Source organism: Solanum dulcamara, chromosome 11, assembly GCF_947179165.1.
Source record: "Solanum dulcamara chromosome 11, daSolDulc1.2, whole genome shotgun sequence".
In the NCBI taxonomy this organism is placed as follows: Eukaryota; Viridiplantae; Streptophyta; class Magnoliopsida; order Solanales; family Solanaceae; genus Solanum; species Solanum dulcamara.
In genome coordinates, this window is record NC_077247.1 from 39,925,215 (window position 1) to 39,946,749 (window position 21,535).

General features: G+C 36.4%; 1 protein-coding gene across 2 annotated transcripts; it reads left to right on the forward strand.

Annotated features, from left to right (window-relative positions):
• The first annotated feature begins 9,185 nt into the window (after positions 1 to 9,185).
• LOC129873003 (E3 ubiquitin-protein ligase At3g02290-like) lies at positions 9,186 to 20,837 on the forward strand. Of its 2 annotated transcripts, none has more exons than XM_055947975.1 (5): positions 9,186 to 9,362; positions 10,168 to 10,547; positions 11,456 to 11,876; positions 12,335 to 12,444; positions 20,483 to 20,837. In XM_055947975.1, the coding sequence occupies exons 2-5, from the start codon at positions 10,431 to 10,433 to the stop codon at positions 20,507 to 20,509; spliced, it is 675 nt and encodes a 224-aa protein (XP_055803950.1). In that variant the 5' UTR covers positions 9,186 to 9,362; positions 10,168 to 10,430; the 3' UTR covers positions 20,510 to 20,837. The 2 variants fall into 2 exon arrangements, with proteins under 2 accessions (XP_055803950.1, XP_055803951.1); XM_055947976.1 differs by lacking the exon at positions 9,186 to 9,362 and adding an exon at positions 11,197 to 11,236 and having other exon boundaries at positions 10,465 to 10,547.
• The last annotated feature ends 698 nt before the right edge of the window (positions 20,838 to 21,535 follow it).

Sequence of the window (21,535 nt, forward strand, 5' to 3'; positions counted from 1 at the left end):
TCAAAGGGAATAAATTTTTCCTATAAATAAGGCACTCTTGCTCATTTGTTAAACACATCAAGATAGAGAGAAAAAATATTAGAGAGCAAAAGTGAGGTATTCCATAAACTATAAGAAAATAGTCTGTGAAAAAAAATAGTCTGTGAGCGATATTTTAGTAAGGTGAGAAACCAAAAGACTTTTATTTCTTTTGAGTGTGTTGTGGTCACTTTGAGTATTGTACTCGTGATTATCCAGTGTAAAATTCCTTACTATAGTAATCTCAGTTGCTCTTCTTGGTCCGTGATTTTTTTCTTATTTAAAAGAGTTTCCACGTAAAATTCTTGGTGTCATTATTTTTTCATTTTATTTTCACTATTTTGACCATACATATTTTTGTGTTAGTCCGCATTTTCTCAACAAACTGGTATGTTGTTAAGTAAGTAAAAAAAAGTAATTGGCCACAACTTATTGAAACTTAATTATAAAACTTATAAAAACTATATATATATATATATATATATATATAAGTTAAAATAAGTAATTGATAACTAAATCACGAGTTATATAAGTCATGATTTACATTACATAAAGCTTCTTACTAAATAATATGAAAGATTCAAATGATTAGTTGATTATTACGAGCCTTTAGAGGAATGAGATTATGACCTACTCTACAACGTAGGGTGGATTGTTTTAGGGCCAATATGTGCAACATTATTTTCTGCACATACTTCAGATAGAGTTAATTAAAAAATTTCATCATGAATCCCCTTGACTAATACAGTCCTGGGATAGACCTTACAAGAGCCCTGAGGGCGTACCTACAGACAAACCTCAATACACAAACTATATGATACAGAAAGTAAATGAAATTATAGAAAGAAAGAAAAAATATCATGCACCTAGGCAAATTCTAGGTATTATATATATAAATAATTAATACATAGGACATTATATAAGGAGTACCCCTAAATTTGGTCATAGTTTCAGTTTCAGTTTCAATTTTAATTTCAGATTATGTTTTCAATATGTATATGCTCATACTTGCTTATTTTTGATATCTAACTCAGAACTTTCTTACATGTCTGCGTTTGTTATTCAGTTTGCTTTTCATATCAGTACATGTTTTATATGTACTAATGTATCTATTTTCGATGGCGCTACAGATTGATAAATCAAGTTCAGCTACTCAGGACAACAGACATCCACAGTAAATCAATGCCTTCCAGTTGACTAGTTAGTAAGCTCCACCTCTGTTTAGAGCCGTAAGATGTCTAAAACCTATGATTTTGCTATCTGTATATATTCTTTAGTGGGTACGGCCTGGGGGGGGGAGTTTGTACCCATCAATTATCAGTTACTCAGATACAAACTCTTTAGAAGCCTTTTAGACTTAGTTTTATTTCAAATTTACAATTAGCTATGTTTCAATATATACAGACAGGTATTGGTATCTATTCCGTTGCTTATCAATTTACAGCTTTGTTGAGATGTAAAGGAAGGTGTTAAAGGAGTTAGAAAATCAGTTAGAAATAAGGGTATTGTAGTCACTTTAGTTAGGTACATAGTTAGAACTAACTAACTAGTTTGTTAGTCAGTTAATGAAATGTAACTAACTATATATACATATAGTAACTATGTACTGAGGTACAGAAGGGCATTTTTTAAGCCACAGATAAGCCCAAAATAAACACTCTTCCTTCTCTCTAACTTCTCTCTACTTCATCTTCTTCATCTTCCTCTCTGCTTCATCTACAGCTCATTTATGGCTGTTCAAGAGCTCAACTAAGCTCATGGTATCAGAGCGTTGGTCGCTGAAAGAGGTAACACAACAGAGTCAAAGGCTCAAAGATCTGAGTCAAAGAATCGGTTAAAGTTGTTAGCTGGTAGTTTGCAGATCTGAGCTCCTTCGAAGCTAAAACTGCAACAAGTACACTAACTTCCGCAACAAAGAGCTCAAAAGGTTGGAAAATGACAGGTGAAGCTACAAATTTAACTCAACGAGTGAGTATGCCGAGTTCAACAAGCTCAGCAGGTAACAATGGACAAGGTATTGACTATAATCATCCCCTATTTCTTAGTCCCACAGATGTGAGTGGTATAAGCATCATCTCATTCCAGTTGCAAGGTATTGAAAACTACACCTTGTGGAATCGGTCAATCAAATTAGCGTTGTTAGGTAGAAACAAATTAGGGCTTGTGGATGGAACATGCAGGAAAGAAATGTATGGTGAAGAATTGTGGGGCCAATGGGAAAGAGCAAATGCAATTGTGTTGTCATGGCTTATGAATTCAGTCTCAAAGAGTTTGTTGAGTGGAATTGCATTTGCGTCGAATGCTTCGAGTGTGTGGACAGACCTGCAAGAGAGGTTCGATAGAGTTGATGGATCGAGAACGTATAGCTTACACAAAGAAATAGCTACTCTACAACAAGGAACAACCTCTGTATCAGCATATTATACAAGGCTGAAAGCACTGTGGGATGAGTTTGAAGTGTTAGTGCCCTCACCTTGCTGCAATTGTGAGAAGTCCAGAGGTTTTGTAGCTCACATGAATAGACAAAAGCTATATCAATTTCTAATGGGACTGAATGACACATATCATCAAGCTAGGAGTCAAATCCTAATGATAGATCCTTTACCTACTATCAATCAAGCATATACTATGATAGTAGGAGATGAGAGCCAAAAGGCTGTGGTTACAGGAATCAACAATTTGGGACTACATGCATCAACTTCTGAGTCAGTTGCTATGTACTCGAGAATTGGAAACAGTTCAGGTATGAGCAATAGGTTCAAGAAAAATACATCATTAATCTGTGATTTTTGTAAGTGTAGGGGGCACACCAAAGAATACTACTACAAGGTGGTGGGGTATCCTCCAGATTTCAAGTCAAAAAGAAAGACTCAGAGTGCAAACATAGTTCATGCAAACACCAATAGCCTTACAAGTCAATCTCAGCAGTCAGATCAGGCCAACTTCTCCTATGGCTTGAACACAAATGTGACTGATGAAGCTTTGTGGAGTAGGAATAGCACAGTACAGCATACTACAGACAAATCACCAAACACTAATCCTGACAAGGTAGCTGAGAGAGAGATCAAACAACTACTTCAGGGTTGTACATTTACAAAAGATCAATATGAACAAATTCTTATGATGATGAATCAACAGTCTGGTTCTAGAGCCAATGTACCTGATTGCAATAAGGCAAACAATGCAGGTAAAGCTCTATGTGTAACTGAAAATAGTGATGTGTGGATAGTGGATACAGGGGCAACAAACCATATGGTGTCTAAACTGCAGATGCTACTAAAGGACTCTGTCCTTCAACTTAGTACTCCTAAGGATGTGTGCTTGCCAAATGGTGATATCACTAGAGTAACTCATATTGGTTCTTGTAGTCTACCATCTAAAAGCTTGATTACTAATGTGTTCCATATTCCAGAATTCAAGTATAACTTGATGTCTGTCAGCAAAATAACCAAGGAGTTGGGCTGCTCTGTCTCCTTCTTCCCTGATTTTTGTGTTTTCCAGGAACTCTACACTGGGAAGGTGAAGGAAGTTGGTAGAGAAGAGGGAGGTCTGTATCTGCTGGGGAATCAATTTACTCAAAGTGCTGCAAGTAAAGCTAAGGAATCTGCATATTCTGTTGATGCTGGTCCTTCCACAGAGAAGGAATCAGATATAGAGCTATGGCATAAAAGGCTAGGCCATGTGTCTTCAGCTAACTAGCCAAGATGTTCAATATGAATAAACTCAGTATGTGTAAGGTGTCTGAATGCTTAGTGTGTCCGTTTGCAAAACAAACTAGACCTGTATTTCCTTCTAGTATCATCAAAAGCAATAGCTGCTTTGATTTGATACATGTTGATCTCTGGGGACCATATAATACACCTACATTTGATGGCAACAAGTATTTTCTTACAATAGTTGATGATTTTTCAAGAATGACTTGGATATTCTTACTTAAACACAAGTCAGATGTGTGTGTGTCTATTAAGTTGTTCTTGCAGTATACTAAGAATCAATTTGACAAGGTGGTCAAGGTCTTAAGGTCTGATAATGGTACTGAATTTGTGAATTCAGTATGTGATAATATGTTCAAAACACTAGGTATTATCCATCAAAGGTCTTGTCCTTACACTCCTCAACAAAATGGAGTTGCTGAGAGGAAACACAGACATCTACTAGAGGTAACCAGAGCCCTCAGGTTTCAAGCAAAAATACCTATCAGATTTTGGGGTCATTGTGTCCTAGCAGCTGCTTACTTGATCAACAGACTGCCTAGCAGTGTGCTTCAGTTCCACTCTCCCTATGAAAGATTATATGGCAAGAAACCAGGGTTATCTCATTTGAAAACTATTGGGTGCCTAGCTCTAGCCAAGAATCTAACTGAACATGACAAACTCATGCCCAGATCAAAGTCAGCTGTGCACATGGGGTACTCTGAAGTGCAGAAAGGTTATATTTTGTTTGACTTGCACAATAACTCATTCTTTGTTAGCAGGGATGTTCAGTTTAGAGAAGCCATATTTCCCTTTGCCAAGGCTGATGACTCAGCCACCCAGCAACTCTTTGTCGATAACTTACAAGGTCTAGATGAGACAGTTCCATTCCTAATACCAGGTACTGCTACTTCTGAACCTTCTGAAGAGGCTACATGTGGGCATCCAGATGCTGGTGAACAAGAGTGTGTATCTACACAAATACATTCTATTGCAAGTGATACTAATGTGTTTGAGACACCTATTACTAGAAGATCTGCCAGGTCCAAACATCCACCCATGTGGCTGAAGGACTTTGTCTCTCTGAATGCTCAACAGGATGTTCAATATCCTCTATCCAACTATGTAAGCTACTCTCATCTGTCACCTTCTCATCAGTGCTTTATTGCAGCTACAACTTCTGTGATTGAACCTACCAGCTATACTGAAGCAGTCAAAGACCCAAGATGGGTTGAAGCTATGCAGACAGAGATCAAGGCCTTAGAAAACAATAATACTTGGGAAGTCACTTCTTTACCTGCAGGGAAGAAACCTATTGGTTGCAGATGGATATACAAGGTTAAATACAAATCCACAGGTGAAATAGAGAGGTTCAAAGCCAGACTGGTAGCAAAAGGATACAGCCAACAAGAAGGGATTGATTACAAAGAAACTTTTTCCCCTGTTGTGAAGATGGTGACTGTCAGAGCTGTTTTAGCCATGGCAGCTTCCAAGAACTGGCACATTCACCAGATGGATGTCTTCAATGCTTTTCTTCATGGAGACCTAGAGGATGAAATATATATGCAGCTGCCTCAGGAATTTGTCAGTCAAGGGGAGAATGTATGCAGACTAACAAAGTCCCTTTATGGACTCAAACAAGCTCCAAGGCAGTGGAATCACAAACTTACCGAGGCTCTTATTTCTCTCAAGTTCAAACAAAGCCAATATGATTATTCCCTATTCATTAACAAGTCAGCAGAAGGTATTGTCATTGTACTGGTATATGTAGATGACATGTTAGTCACTGGGAGCAGCCTAAAGCTGATAGAGGAGACAAAGAAAGCTTTACAAAGTGCATTCAAGATGAAAGACTTAGGGGAGCTCAAATATTTTCTGGGAATTGAATTTGCAAGATCCACAGCAGGAATACTTATGCATCAGAGGAAGTACACTTTGGATCTGATATCAGAAGTAGGAATGACTGCAGTTAAACCAACATCAACACCAATGGATGTCAACATCAAGCTCACATCAAAACTCTATGATGATCATGTGAACTCAAAGCAAGAAGAGCTACATGATCCTCTAATAGATCAGGCAGCCTATCAAAAACTCATAGGCAAACTATTGTATCTCAACATGACAAGGCCAGATATAGCATTCAGCACTCAGACATTGAGTCAATTTCTGAACCAGCCAAAGAAGTCACATATGGAGGCAGCATTAAGAGTAGTCAAATATTTGAAAAGACAACCTGGACAAGGTATACTACTATCCAGTCAATCAGACAATCAAATTACAGCCTTCTGTGATGCAGACTGGGCAGCATGTGCACTCACCAGGAAATCAGTCACAGGATACTTGATCAAGATGGGAAAATCACTAATATCTTGGAAAGCCAAGAAACAAACTACAGTGTCTAGAAGTTCAGCTGAAGCTGAATATAGAAGCATGGCATCTACTGTTTCAGAACTTGTGTGGCTGCTGGGAATGTTGAAGGAGGTTGAAGCTAATGTAAAGGTACCAGTGCAGGTCTACAGTGATAGCAAAGCTGCAATTCAAATTGCAGCCAATCCAGTTTATCATGAAAGAACAAAACATATAGAGATAGATTGTCATTTTATTAGAGAAAGACTTCAACAAGGCATGATCAAAGTTGATTACTTACCAACTCAAGAACAACCAGCTGATATACTGACAAAGGGATTGTCTAGAGGCCAACATGAGCACCTTCTATCCAAGCTAGGAGCTTTGAATATTTTTGCACCTCCTAGCTTAAAGGGGAGTGTTGAGATGTAAAGGAAGGTGTTAAAGGAGTTAGAAAATCAGTTAGAAATAAGGGTATTGTAGTCACTTTAGTTAGGTACATAGTTAGAACTAACTAACTAGTTTGTTAGTCAGTTAATGAAATGTAACTAACTATATATACATATAGTAACTATGTACTGAGGTACAGAAGGGCATTTTTTAAGCCACAGATAAGCCCAAAATAAACACTCTTCCTTCTCTCTAACTTCTCTCTACTTCATCTTCTTCATCTTCCTCTCTGCTTCATCTACAACTCATTTATGGCTGTTCAAGAGCTCAACTAAGCTCAAGCTTTAACATAAGTTTAATATATATGTGTTTAGCAAGTGCTCGTATAAATCCTCAATGTTTGCCCCCTATTGGGTTGGGGGCGTGACAAAAATGATTTGTTTTTCAATTTTGATACTAAAATTAATGTTAAATTTGGAGTTGAATGACACCACAACAATTAAATGGATAGAAGATCACACACCAATTGAATATTTTCTTTAAAAATCTCATTTGGTCCAATGACGAAGCTATTACACTAAATTAGTTCATTCTGTACAAGTTAGCAGACATCAAGTGTCATATCACATCTCATTCTATATTGAGGTGTGACAGTTTGAAGCAATTTTAAAGATAAAGATTAGAGATATTCTCCTGAAAAGTTATCGTGAATGATTGAATGGTGGTGGAAGTTAGGGCTCTATAGGGCAAATCGATAAACCGCACTAAATCGACAAATCAAATTAAACCGAAAAAAAAATCCGACTAGTAGTTTGGTTTGACTTGGTTTGGTGTTTGGAAAAAAACCCAACCATTATAGGGTTGATTTGGTTTTAACTAAAAAAAATCAAACCGAACCCAAACCGACCCGATTATAGATATACTATTTTTAAATTATGTTATATATAAAAATATTTATTAAAATATAATTTATAAATGTTTTTTAAATTTTTTTCATAATTTTTGTTTTCTTTCTTACATTTAGATTTGGACTTGAGAAGTCCATCTAAAAAGGGAAACTTACATAAATATACAATATTAAGAAAATATTTACCATTTATAGCAATAAATATTTTTTTTCAGTGAACACTTATAATACATTTATAATACAATTTTAATACATATTGCAGCGAATTATTTATAAAACATATATAATACAAGTTTTATAGAAGGATAATACATTTATCACATATTTTAATAGATTTATAATATATTATGTTAGTTTCTTACTACACAAACATAATATATATTTTAAAATACTTATAATACATTTATATTGTATGCATAATTCACTTTTAATACAAGTATAGATTTATTATAGTATTGCTATATATTGCTATAAATGGTAATAAATAAAAAATATCGCTAAAATCGGTAATTAATTTTTAAAAAGCACTCAATCAAGTAATTTTTCCATCTAAAAAATATACAAAAAAGCCATCTTATAAAGTTAAAACTTCAAACAGTATTCTGCCTCCATCTTATATGTTGATATTTGTACTAGAACTCTTTTTAAGAAGCACTGCTCTGTGCTTTTTATTCGATACTGTGAAAAACCCGAAAAATCCCAAAAAACCCGAAAAACCCAAAAAAACCGAGAAAAATTGATATCGAAAAACCCGACTTTTATTGATTTGGTTTGGTTTATAGATTTAATAACCCGACACAAATGGTTTGATTTGGTTTGTAAAAAATCCGAACCAACCCGGTCCATGTACATCCCTAGTGGAAGTTGTAAAATATGGTGAATTGACAATAAATATATCAAAAATAAATTTCAGATATGAAATTAATGGATAAATTGAGTGTGAGGTTATATTATGGTTTCTGGGATGATAATTTGATAGTGGAGTATGGTGAGTTTGATAATGTGTTTATATGATTGTTAATGGCCGATTGAATGTGGTGAAAATGAAATAGCGAACCGTGAAAATAGATTGTTTAAGAGATAGAAAAATAAGTATCATGATTGATAGTTAAATGATAAGGATAACATGATTAAAGGAGATGAATGAATGTGCCGTAAAATCGAGTTGATTTATTTGTATAATTCATTCAATCAAAGATCAAAGTTAGACCTTTCACAAATCAAAAAAGTAAATTTAGACTATTTTCCTACATAATATTGGTACGTTAATGAGTATGAATAATTTTGACCTAAAATTATAACGGTGAATGTATGGATAAACCAAAATTCTAAAGGAAAAATTACGCAGACAAGCAAACATATAACTAGTTAATTAGCTAATATATCTATAGTTTGAATTAATTATGATTTGCGATAAACTTCTAACTGTAATTACAGTTTGAGTTTTGTATAATTCGTACGTTGTGCATGAATCAAATTGTATAGCGAAATATACAAACACTACAAATTGTATAGTGAATTATACAAATGTCGTGCATGAATTGTATAGTGAAATATACAAACGTTATACAAAAATTGAGAATTGCATAGCGAATTATACAAACGTATACAAATGTTATGCGAATTATACAAACACTACTATAACTATAGCTACGAATTGTAATTAACAAACTATAGTTATAAAACATAATTAAAATATTTTTGAGTGTCTATATGCGAAAAATTTTCAATTCTAGAGGGAGGGCAAAATTAAACCTTTTGGCAAATCACAAAGCCTAATAAGGCTTGGCCGCTTGACGTGTTCTATATTGATCGAGCCTTGAGGTATTATCAATTGACGCGTAACTGAAGCTTCAACATTGTCCCTTATATACAATGAAAGGAAAATAAACAATTCCAGACATTCAGTCTCCGATTTCACGAATTCTTGGCTTCTGTCTTTTCTCCAACTGAATCATCCATTTTATCGCTTTTTCTCTCTCTTTTTCTGTCGCCATAATTTTGAGGTGCTTCTCTTTTTCCCTTCCTTAATTAGTTCTTTGATATGCAAATCGTGTGACCTCAAATGGGTATTGGCTGAAATGGTTCATATCTGCGTTAATATTTTGTCCTTTGACTCAAGAATGGATTAATCTGAAATTAAAATTACCCAATTCTTGGTTGCCTGATGATTGTGATCATTTATGGTTGCTTGCTTACTACGATTGTGTGAATGAACCCCTTGATGCCCATTAAGAAAATAGGAGGAAAAAAAGTAATCTTTTTTCTAATCCCTGGAATTTTTTGAAGTTTTATATATCGTATCTACTTTATGTAATTCTCCTTTAGTGTTTGTTGTTGTAAGTTCTGATTGAATTGAACGGTAGAAGCTCAGCTACGGGTTCGGCCGAACCCAGTACTTTTGCTCAATATTTTGTTACGAAACTCATTGTTTTAGAACCCATTTATGAACACTTGAAGTTGTCATTCTAAAATTCAAATCCCATAAAGTTGAAATTATGCTCCACCTCAATAAGGTGCTATGCAGTGGTTTGATTCCCAAAGAAAGTAAATTTTTTTCACTGAGTTTCACAATTGCATAAAAGACATCACATTTAGCTACTCTATTGGGCACTCCGAATTTTGGAAATAAAAGGGTCCTAGTGGAGTTAAATGAATATTGAGGATTCATATAGCAACAAGAGTTGTTTGGAGTTAAGGTGTGTATCTCTTTGAGAGCTGCATGTTTGGAAGTATTGTGTGTCTTCTAAAGTATACCATCCGTCTGTATATATCTTAGTTCTGATAGTTTAATTGTCTTTGCTGTTACAGGTGTCAAACATCATACTTTTCTTTCTTAAGGCCTTGATCAGAAAGGGCATTCACTCATTCGGGGTTTCCTGAAGAGAGCGGGTGCCCAATTGGCTCGCTTCTTCATTTGCTTGCTGAAGGCCTTTCGTCAGTTCTATTTAGTTACCCCCAAGTTCCGATCACCACAACTTTAGCTTCCACAATCAGGAAATAGAGACAATTGGGGATCGTCAATGACAATTGAAAAGGTTTTTGAGGTACCATCATAGGTTGAAAGAGATATAATGGGTACAGTTTGTTGCTGCTTGCGAGACGAATGTGAAGATTTTGCCAACCCAAACAGCTCAATGTATAGGAACTGTATATGCCTTCAAACTCTTGTTCAGAACTTCTTGCATGTGGTATGCTTTTCGGCAACATTTTTGTATAATCACCCTATAGTCCCTTCTGTTTGAAAAACTACTGCTGCTTACACAGTCATATATCAATGGATAGTACCTTTCTAGTCATTTTCTGTGAATCATTAACTAGCATTTCCACCTGAAGTAATTAGGGAATTTCAAATTGAACTTGTTATCGTTGCTTTGTCATGGGACAATGTTCAGTTGTAAGCGGCACTTGTTTTGTGAACCGTTAGCATCAGAAGTTTGGTGGTAGAAATTGATACAAGAGTATTTTGAACAATGAGACTCAAACTCATTTACTTCTTAGATCTGTTTAAAGAGGAATGCTCATATTTGCAATGAATAGTTAGTTAACTCTGCCATTGCTTAGCGTTCAGCTGGAGTAGTATTGGCTGTTTCTTTTGCTAAATTTTGCTTGAGAAGTTAAGGTTTTTGCTTGCATTGTACTAAATAAATTAGACATTACTGTGTTTGCTAAAGAAATTGAAACGAGAGGGGGGGAGGGGGTACTGATTTTAGGCTCTGGAAAACAGTCAATTGTTAGATTCCATATGCTAGCGGATCCTGTCCATGAGATTCCTCCTTTGCATTGTAATTAGGTTTCCTCTTCCCTCTATCAGATGATGAACCAACTTTTCTATTTCAGCAATGCTCACTTTCCGCTCTGACATATGGAAACTAAGGAGGTAAATATTAAATCTTTTGAGAGTATCCAGCAGCTGAACTTATCTGCATAATCTGTTTAGGTATATCTATCACAAAATATTATCTTTGGGTATAGTATTGTGTTTAGATCATCATTAGCTTCATAGCAAGATCTTTTTCATTTACTGAATAGGTTCTGATGATAATTACTCTCCTTATTTGCCATATAATTTATGTATCTTCATTTTCGTATCTTGCAGTATGCATCACTTTTCCATAGAGGAGAAAGACATGTCATTCCTTCATCCGATCAAAGTGCAGCATCTTTGAGTTCTACAGCATCTCTTGATGACTCACTATCTGACATGTACCGTTCTCCTCCGAGACCACTGCCTTATGATGCTGATCCAAGATATTTCCGCTTGCAACAAGATGGACAAGTCTCAAGAAGGGAGAAAGGCTCAAGCCACTCACATGAGGAAACTGAACCACTACAAAGAAGTTTTGATGACCCTGAATCGTTAAGTGATGTAAATAAATGGAGTCAGCCTACATTTGAAGAAGGATCAAAAGAATACAATAAATCTTCTGTCGAATTCTCAACCTCTAAAATGACTTCTGGAGATGCTCATATCTATTATTATTCAGAAGACGAAGATGTCTGCCCAACATGTCTTGAAGGTAAATTTTTTATAGCCTTATGTTCTTCTTCATTGGATGTAACAAAGTAGTCTATGCATGCCGTGATTGCCGTCTGCAGAGAGCCTTATAAAAAGTCTTCATCTATTTCCCTTGTCCCTCCCTCTGGTAGCATAATTTAGACATTAGTTTATCTAGTGGACAATGGAAATTTAAACTACCCTAGTCACTGTTATAGGTTTTTGGTTTTTCTATCTAAAATCAATGGTGTAGTACCATTTGTTATGGGAGCAAGTAGTAGAGAAAAAACTCTGAACTGGTGAACAACAGTATATGATAAATAGTTCCGGGGAAGTATATCATTCACATACTTTTACATTGGATGGTTTCTGGGCATTGTTTAGCAAAGTTCAAGGTATCTTTTGGATATTAATTTTCATGATCCTGTAATCTTACCTTGTCAAAACTATAAGTGACCCTTATCATTCTGCCTCTTCCAGAATATACCGAGGAAAACCCAAAAATAATAACAAAATGCTCTCACCATTTCCACCTGAGTTGTATATATGAGTGGATGGAAAGAAGTGACAGCTGTCCAGTTTGTGGCAAGGTAATTGTGATTTCATTTATATTTTATGTGCCATCTCCTCTTTTTATTTTTTTGCTTGATTTGGTGTTATGGTTGAGCTTATCCTATATATTCTGCTATGCTGCACACAGGTCCCAGGTTTTCTGAGGGAAACGTCTGCATATTTTTGTTTTCCTACATTGACCTCTCTGTCTTAGTGACAATCAAGTAGATCCAACATATAGCCGCTATAGCCTGACAATATAGACTCAAATCCCTTGATGAAGCTGCACAAATCCTCTCTACACTGCTTGTCTTTTTTCTTTAAAATGTGGAGCCATTATAAGGAGGCAGTTCCAGGAATCTTCATGGTGTAAAGATTAAATTATATTCTTATAGATTAAAAAGAAACATCTAAATTTAATTATATTCGTATAGATTAAAAAGAAACATCTAAATTTCTTGACTTTTTGTTTCATTTTGTCGAGAAAGTGAGAACTAGGAAAGGGAAGACAAGGGGAGGGGTGTAAGGAACTGTATGTCTCCCTCGGTTTTATCAGTTTAAGATTCTTTTTCTTGAATTACCCAGCTCTTATTCTCAACCACACTCCTGTGTTTGTCAAAGATTATCTTCTTGGTGCACAAAAAAGCATGAGCTGACATTCTTCAGATTTCATTTTGATTCTTCTGGAAAAACTAATGATACATGGGCCAACTCATTACAAATACTTGCATGGGATATAGCTAGCATCTATTTTATCATTATTAGCTTGTTTTGACATGGAAGACTGGCTCATTGTTTATTTGTTTAGTTACCTTTTTCTCTATTTACTAATTATACCCAAATGAACAAACTTAACTTTTCCTGCATTAATACTGCGTTATATTGAAATACTCATTAATACTGCTTTGTATGAAATACTGTGGTTTTCTCTTATCATAAAGGTAGTAGTATGGAATGAACTCAGGAAAGAGGTTATTGGGAAATCTCTAGGAACGGTTTATTTTAACGAATGCCATTGATGAGAGTGAAAACAGCCAAACTGCAGTCGAGTATAGAAGGTTTAGTGTAAAATACCAATTGCAGTGCGAGAGTTTGAACCGTGAAATGAGCAGAGAAGCATGTCAAGGATTTCACAAGTTGTAGCATTTCTAGGCTGTCAGAAGCAAGTCAATAACAGTAGATGAAGTGATGAACAGTAGAATAAATTCTGAGGAAGCGTGAAGAATTTATTCCAAAACGGGGTGGTAGAATGATACAACCTGAACGTTAACAATTACATTGCATGTGCATGTTTGTTTCAGATCTTGTCCTATTCTTAAGAGACTTTGTATAGCCATCCCTGCCACTAGATTGGCTAACAATCTGCAGGGTCTCTTTAAGTGCTGTCGGCTATGGTATCAAAGTCTAGTAGCTTCTTATGCAGTTAAACATGTGCAATAATGGAAGCCCACAATGTGTGGCTATCTTGAGGATGTTTTTAAGTTTTGGGAATTGGTCTCTAAAAGAAGTTGATCAGACCGATGAAGAATGATGACAATAGCCAGTGCAACAAGAAATCAACGTTTAACGAGGACTATATCTTGAGGTTTAGTAAACATTTGGAGTTGATACAACATTAGAGAGCTCATAGAAGGGGAGATGGCACATGCAACTTTCTCTGGAAAAGTTGTTTGATTAAAAGTTCAGTAAGAAAATAGAAGATCTATTCTTTTTATCAAGGGAATTGTCATTGGTAAGCATCAAGAAGATACTTAGAAGTGCATCAAGGATTAAAAGTTGTATAGGCTAGCCAAGGTGAGAGATGAGGGTCCGTGACTTGGACCAAGTGAAGTGCATCAAGGACATGAATGGAGAAATATTGGTAAAAGAAGCACACATTAGACAGAGATGGCAAATGTACTTCAGTAAGCTTTTGAATGAGGAGGGAGACAGGGATATTGTGCTGGGAGAGTTGGACCAGTCCGAGAGTCGTAGGGATGTTGGGGTATTGTACGTGCATAAAGTTTGAAGAGGTTAAGAAGACAATTCAGAGGATAAGGAGGGGAAGAATGATCGAGCCAGACGAGATTTCGTTGGAGTTTGGAAGAACGCATGCGAAGTAGGTTTGGAGTGGGTAACTGTTTAATCTCACTTTTAAGATGGCTAGAATGCTAGAGGAGTGGAGGTGGAGTACAATGATACTGTTGTATGTACAAAAAAGAGTGATATTCAAAATTGCAACAACTATAGGGATGTTAAGCTACTAAGACACACTATGGAAGTTTGAGAGAGGGTGGTCGAGATAAGGATGAGGAGGGATGTGTCTATCTCCAGGAACTAATTTGGATTCATGCCTGGGATATCAACTACAAAAGCCATTCATCTTGTAAAGAGATTGTTGGAACAATATAGGGATAAGAAGAGAGACTTATACATGGTGTTCATTGACCTTAAAAAGGCATGAAATAAAGTTCTCAAGGAGGTTCTATGGAGATATTTGGAGTTTAGGGGTGTATTTGTGGCTTATATTAGAGCGATTAAGGATATGTACGATGGAGCCAAGATTTGAGTAAGAACAATAAGGGGTGACTCAGAACACTTTTCAGTCAGGATGGGGTTACATCAGGGAACAACCCTTAACTCATTTCTATTTGCCTTAGTGATAGACAAATTGTTGAAGCATAGTTAAGGGGAGGTGTCGTGGTGTATGTTATTCATAGATGACATCGTATTGACCTATGAGACATGCAATAGAGTTATCAATAGACTGGAAATTTGGAGACAAAATCTAGAATCTAAAGGTTTCAGGTTAAGCAGGACTATAACATTGTACTTGGAGTGAAAGTTCAGTGATGTGACGCGTGAAGCAGAGGTGGAAGTGATGATCAATACATAAGTTATACCCAAGAGGGAAACTATTGAGTATGGGTCTATAATCCAAGGAAATGGTGAGATTGACGATGTTGCACATTGTATTAGAGCAGGGTAGATGAAATGGAGGCTCATGTCCAAGGTATTGTGTGATAAGAATGTGTCACCAAGGCTTAAATGTAAGTTCTATAGAGTGGTGGTTACACATGCTTTGTTGTACGAGGCAGAGTGATGACCAGTCAAGAACGCACACATTTAGAATATGAAGGTAGTGGAGATGAGGATGCTCAGATGAATGTGTGAGCATACTAGAAGAGATAAGATTAAGAATGAGGTTATACGAGACAAGTTGGAGTGACCTCTGTGGTAGATAAGATGAGAGAAACGAGACTGAGATGGTTTCGGCATGTGAAGAGGAGGAACAAATGCATCATTGAGGAGGTGTGAAAGGTTGGCTATAATAGGTTTTAGGAGAGGCGGAGGTAGGCCAAAGAAGAACTGGGGGAGGTGATTAGATAGGACATTGCACATCTTCAGTTTACTGAGGACATGACTTTAGATAGGAAGATTTGGATGTCAAGGATAAGGATAATAGGTAACCGAGCGTTCTATTATTAGCTAATTTATACGTAGTATCTTCTTCTCCTTATTTTCACTATCACCCGTTGCTTCATTTGTTCTGTTTATCTTTCTATTTTGTTGCTGTTTTTTTCCTTTCTATTACATTTGTTTTGAGCCAAGGGTCTGTCGTAAACGGCTTCTCTACCCCAAAAGATAGGAGTAAGGTTTGCATACATCCTACCCTCCCAGAGCCCACTTGTAGTATTTCATTGGGTCTGTTGTTGTTGTAAGCGTCAAGAAGATGTAGAACAAAAGTTACGTTACAGCTTGATGGTGTCTGCTCATCTACAAAAACTTTGATAGCAGATACAGGGGCCTAATTGAGCCAACTAAGTTCAGTAGGCATTTGGCTTTAAGTATATGAGTTGAGATCCAATCAAAACATCTACAAATTTTTTCATTCCAGATGTCCCAAAAAATAGAAGCAGGCAACATTGACTGAAACTTTTTATTGTTTTTTACTACTCTCCATGAACACCAGCTTTCATGTGGTTCAAAAAATAGAGAAACATACTCCATATATCAGCTGTTACTCTACAATTTAGACAAAGCTGCTCAACACCTTCTGACTCCAGCTGGCACATGTAATACCTATTCACTGTTTGCAACTCCTCCTATTGAAGTTCTCCTGGGTGAGGTATGCTTAATAAAAGGCTATCCAGATGAAACAGATACTTTTGTAGGTAGTTTGATTCTCCAAATCAATTTCCAGTGTGTTTTGTCTATTAATTCTTTATTGGTGCATAAATGTGCATATGCTTCCTTCGCACAAATACCTGATTCTTAGAATTCACCCATACTTACTTTTCCTGTCTCTGAGGATTGATAGTAGTCCCCTCCAGTTTGGCATACAGTTCCATTAATGCATTCAACTCTCAGTCTTGGAAATTTCTCCTGAACTGAAAGTCCCTCGAGTTATTCTGTCAATATTGCTCTGTATGCTCTATAGAGGAATCTGGATTAGATGCCAGTTGATAGAGAAGCGGAAATTCACTTTCTAGAGCCACTGATCCCATCCACTTGTCCATCCAAAAATTATCAGTGCTCCACTCCTCGTCTTGAGTTTTGAGTTGAGTTGAAACTCATCCCACAATTTTGACATATGTTTCCAAGGACCTGTGCCATAGGGTAATCTGCTATGCTTTGTGTACCAATTGGTCAACTCTCCATATTTTGCGTTGATCACTGCTTTCCACAACCCTAGATTTTCATGTTGTACATCCAATGCCATTTCATTAGCACACTTTTGCTATGTAGTACCACATCTGCCATACCCAGACCTCCATGCTCCTTTTGTAGGATGACTCTTGGCCATTTGCTCAGATGAAATTTGTGATTCTGGCGAGTGTTATCAAAAGCAAAAAGCGCAAACAATCTCTAAGGTATGTTGGGGCTTTAAGCACAAAGCGCAAATAAAGCGTGAGTTTTATTGAAAAAAGGTGCAAGTGTGAGCTTTAATGAAAAAAGGCGCAAATGGAAAATAAATATAAATGTATATGTTTAGTCCAAGACTAATATTTAAGGACGTAAAACAAATATATGAACAACAAAACTTGAATTTCTTATACGATAAAGTGAAATATCAATTGTTTAGCGTAGCCTCTTAGGAAACACTTATTGGCAAGGAAAAGTATGTCTTAGAGCCTTGATGACGACACTAAAGCGCACATTAAGCGAGGCAAAACTCTCAACATGTTTTGAGCCTCGCTTCTGGGTTTAAGTGCGCCTGTGACAACACTGATTCTGGCCATTTCCTTCCCCAAGAAATTCACATCTTAGCTGATCTAACTTCTTCTGTACTTTGATTAGTTTTGGAACATGAAGTATGTTGGAATGCTGTCCAACACACTATTAATGAGTGTTAATTTGCCCCCAAAAGATAGGAACTCTATTTTTCAAGATGTCGTTCTTTTCTCAGACTTCACAATAATCCTATTCCAGATTTCCTGTGATTTGTATCTTGCACCTGGTGGGTGGCCCAGGTATGTTACAGGAAATGAGCCTAGATTGCAGCACAATGTCTGAGATAGATCCTTCAGTTCAGGGACTACATTAACTGGGTATATGGTGCTTTTAGCATGTTCATAATTAGTCTTGATAAGGCTTCAAAGATTATAAGATTGAGATTCAAGTACATTACTTGTAATCTTTCAGCTCTACACAATATGATAGTATCTGCATATAGAGCAGATGAGAAACTGTGACAGAATTCCCAGCATCATTTCCAACCTTAAAGCTTCCAACCAATGTAGTTGATTGGCTTTCTCAATCATTTTACTAAATCTCCTTGCCTGTAATCTATCTGAGTAGAGAAAAGGCCTACACATCCACCATTTATTAGGACTGAGTATCTAACAATGGCAACACTGAATTTGATCCACTTAAGCCATCTTTCTCCAAATCCTGTTTTTCTCAGAATAGAGAAAAGATATAACCAGTTCAGCTGATCAAAGCTTTCAATGTCCTGAATAAAAGACCAGGCTGTTCAGATTCCAACTTCCAATCCAAGATCTCATTAGCTAACAAGATGGCATCTGTAATCTACGTTGATTTGATAAATGCATGCTGATGCCCTGAAACCAGTTTCTGTTTCACTCTAAACTTTTGAAGGCAATTTTATACACTACCAATTAAATCAAGTGGCCTTTAATCTCTCAACTCCACAACCCCTTTCCTCTTAGGAATTAGAGTTATGAATGATGCATTGCATGATCTGACCATGTTTCTTGATTGATGAAAGTGTTGAAGAGCACCCATAGTATCATGTTTGATCATGCCATATGTTTTTTGGTAGAATGTCATGGTGTATCCATCAGGGTCCGGAGCTTTATTTGGAGCACTTAGTGTTATAGAGGCAGGTACTTCAGATTCCTCAAGGGTCTTTCCAGCCACAATTTCTCATCCTCTGTGATTGATGCCACCTCCTCCAGCCTTGTTGTTGGCCTCCAATCCTCATTTTATAACCCTAATAAGTACTCCCTCCATCCCAATTTATATGTCATACTTTTCTTTCAAGTGTTTTAAAAAAGGATGTCACACTTATATCGAAATAAATTAACTTTGAACTTTTCATTTTACCCTAAATGAGATGATTTATAGCCACACTAATATCTACGGTTTGTTTTAGACCACATTTTCAAAAGTCTGCCTTTCTTTCTTAAATTTCGTGCGCAGTCAAACACCGTCACATAAATTGGGACGGGGAATATACTTCCTCTGAGATGAAGGTGTCGAGGTCTAAAGGTGATAAAGTAGTTGAAAAGATGAGAAGTTCCCATGTTTTTGATGCATTTCCATTGAAGTTTAATAGTCCTCGAATATTATTGGTAAAGTTGACTAAATGGATTCAGGTATTCAATCAAACTACTTGTGAACGATGAAGACTGACAACTATTCTGATTGTTTTCCGGACTTAATTTGGTGCAAACACTTGGCTTATGCTTGAGCTTCGTGAATTAGTCCATGGGGTTGGGCCCAAACATCTGCATATTCAAGCTTAAGTCTTAGAGTTTGTTAGGGCCGTTAAGGCAGTCACTTGTCTTTTTTAAGTCAAACTGCACCAGACTGCTGTACCCTGACCTGGTGTTGGCTTTAGCCAACAGTCCACCTTTTTTAAGGTGCATATCTGGGCCTTCTTCATGCTTATCCACAAATATCTGTACGGCTGTTATTGACAATGCATATTGAAATGTTCCTAGGGATTTTGCGACCGGATATAGCGTGAAAGTGATTGGAAGTTTCGGACTCTGTTGATTTTAATAGATTTGTCGAAAAGGCTATGATGAGATTCATGAAAAGGTTTGGTAGATCTAGCTAATTTCCATCTCTTAGCTTATATCAGGGTTTAGCCCCACGGATGAGTGGTATTTGACACCTCTAGGCTCTAATATAGAGAAGATAAAAAGAAATATTGTTATGTAAATTTGAAGAGGACCATGTAAAGGGCCCAGAAGATGTTTTATGGCGTCCTCCAATGTTAGACATCATGCAATCTAAAAGACTGAACGCTTCAATTGATGCTTTTGTTGCTATAACACCACCTGTGTGACGAGTATACTCCGACTGCTTCTCCTCCCTACTCCCTCCTTTTTTTTAAAATCCATACCTTGTTCTTCAGGGGCTTTACTGCCCTTTCCCTGTTATCATTTCTCCTTGTCTCACGAATAGAAGAAGGTTCCTTTTTACTAAGATGCACCACATATGCATGTCAGAACTCGATAAATCATATTGTAGCTTTGTCAGTAGAAGTTAGAGCTATCAATTCAGTTTCAAGCAGGCTGTGCTGCAATTTGGCGCTCAAGAATCACGTATCTGTTTGAAGTTGTTCACCTTTTGTTTTTCACCTTTCTTGGGCTTCAATTTTTTTTTTACTTTTCATAAAAAATGTAAGCTGTAGATGAGGTTGTAGGAGGAGCATTGCATTCAGATATTGCTGCTTTTCTCTTTGACCATATAACACATTAATTCAAACTCTCCTATGATCCTTAAGCTTTGTAGTTATTTCAGTAAGAGTTACGTGTTAACAGATAATTACATGTATATAGACATTGTTTCGAAAAGCATTTTTCTAAAATTTCAAGTTGGCCTTCTTTTTTTGATTTGTAGGTGATGGCATTTGATGAGACAACCTAATCTTTGCTCAAGAAGTTACAGTCCCGGAGGGGTGAAACCAGCAGTACTAAGGGATTATAAAACCAGAACAGATTAATTTGAAGTCTGTGTGAATACCATTATATATATGTTATTGTACAGTATATACAAAATAAGTACTAATTGTTAAACAAATCCCTGATTAATGCTTGAGTTTCCATATAATATGGTTTTCACTTTAATGTTGCACCCCTAGTTTGGTGGATTTCCCAGATACAGTTATCGCTACTATTCACATGTACATAGTTTCGAGTTTCTTATCTAGTTATTAGAATATCGATTGGTGAAAGCTTTCTTCATCGATAGCCCACATTTCTTTCTGGAAAAATAAATGATCTACCTACTACAGTCTATACCTTATTTGAGGCCACACTCTCGAGACTCCACTTACGGAATTACATCGTGTGTGTTGTTGATGAGCAGTTGTGTATTCTTTGATTTCAGTAACAGGGCAAAAAGTGGAAAAGGAACAATTTTTTTGACTTAAAAGGAAGAATAGGACACAAGAAAATGAAAAAGAACTATTTAACTTAAACTAATTAGATAGCCCACATTTCTTTCTGGAAAAATAAATGATCTACCTACTACAGTCTATACCTTATTTGAGGCCACACTTTCGAGACTCCACTTACGGAATTACATCGTGTGTGTTGTTGATGAGCAGTTGTGTATTCTTTGATTCCAGTAACAGGGCAAAAAGTGGAAAAGGAACAATTTTTTTGACTTAAAAGGAAGAATAGGACACAAGAAAATGAAAAAGAACTATTTAACTTAAACTAATTAGATAGCCCACATTTCTTTCTGGAAAAATAAATGATCTACCTACTACAGTCTATACCTTATTTGAGGCCACACTTTCGAGACTCCACTTACGGAATTACATCGTATGTGTTGTTGATGAGCAGTTGTGTATTCTTTGATTCCAGTAACAGGGCAAAAAGTGGAAAAGGAATAATTTTTTGACTTAAAAGGAAGAATAGGACACAAGAAAATGAAAAAGAACTATTT

What these genes read in the sequence shown, in the direction of transcription:
- LOC129873003 (XM_055947975.1), top strand. Translation starts at nt 10,431, where the DNA reads ATGGGTACAGTTTGTTGCTGCTTGCGAGACGAATGTGAAGATTTTGCC. An exon ending in CTGCCCAACATGTCTTGAAG is followed by an intron (nt 11,877 to 12,334) that starts GTAAATTTTTTA and finishes TGCCTCTTCCAG; the next exon opens with AATATACCGAGGAAAACCCA. An exon ending in GCTGTCCAGTTTGTGGCAAG is followed by an intron (nt 12,445 to 20,482) that starts GTAATTGTGATT and finishes TTTGATTTGTAG; the next exon opens with GTGATGGCATTTGATGAGAC.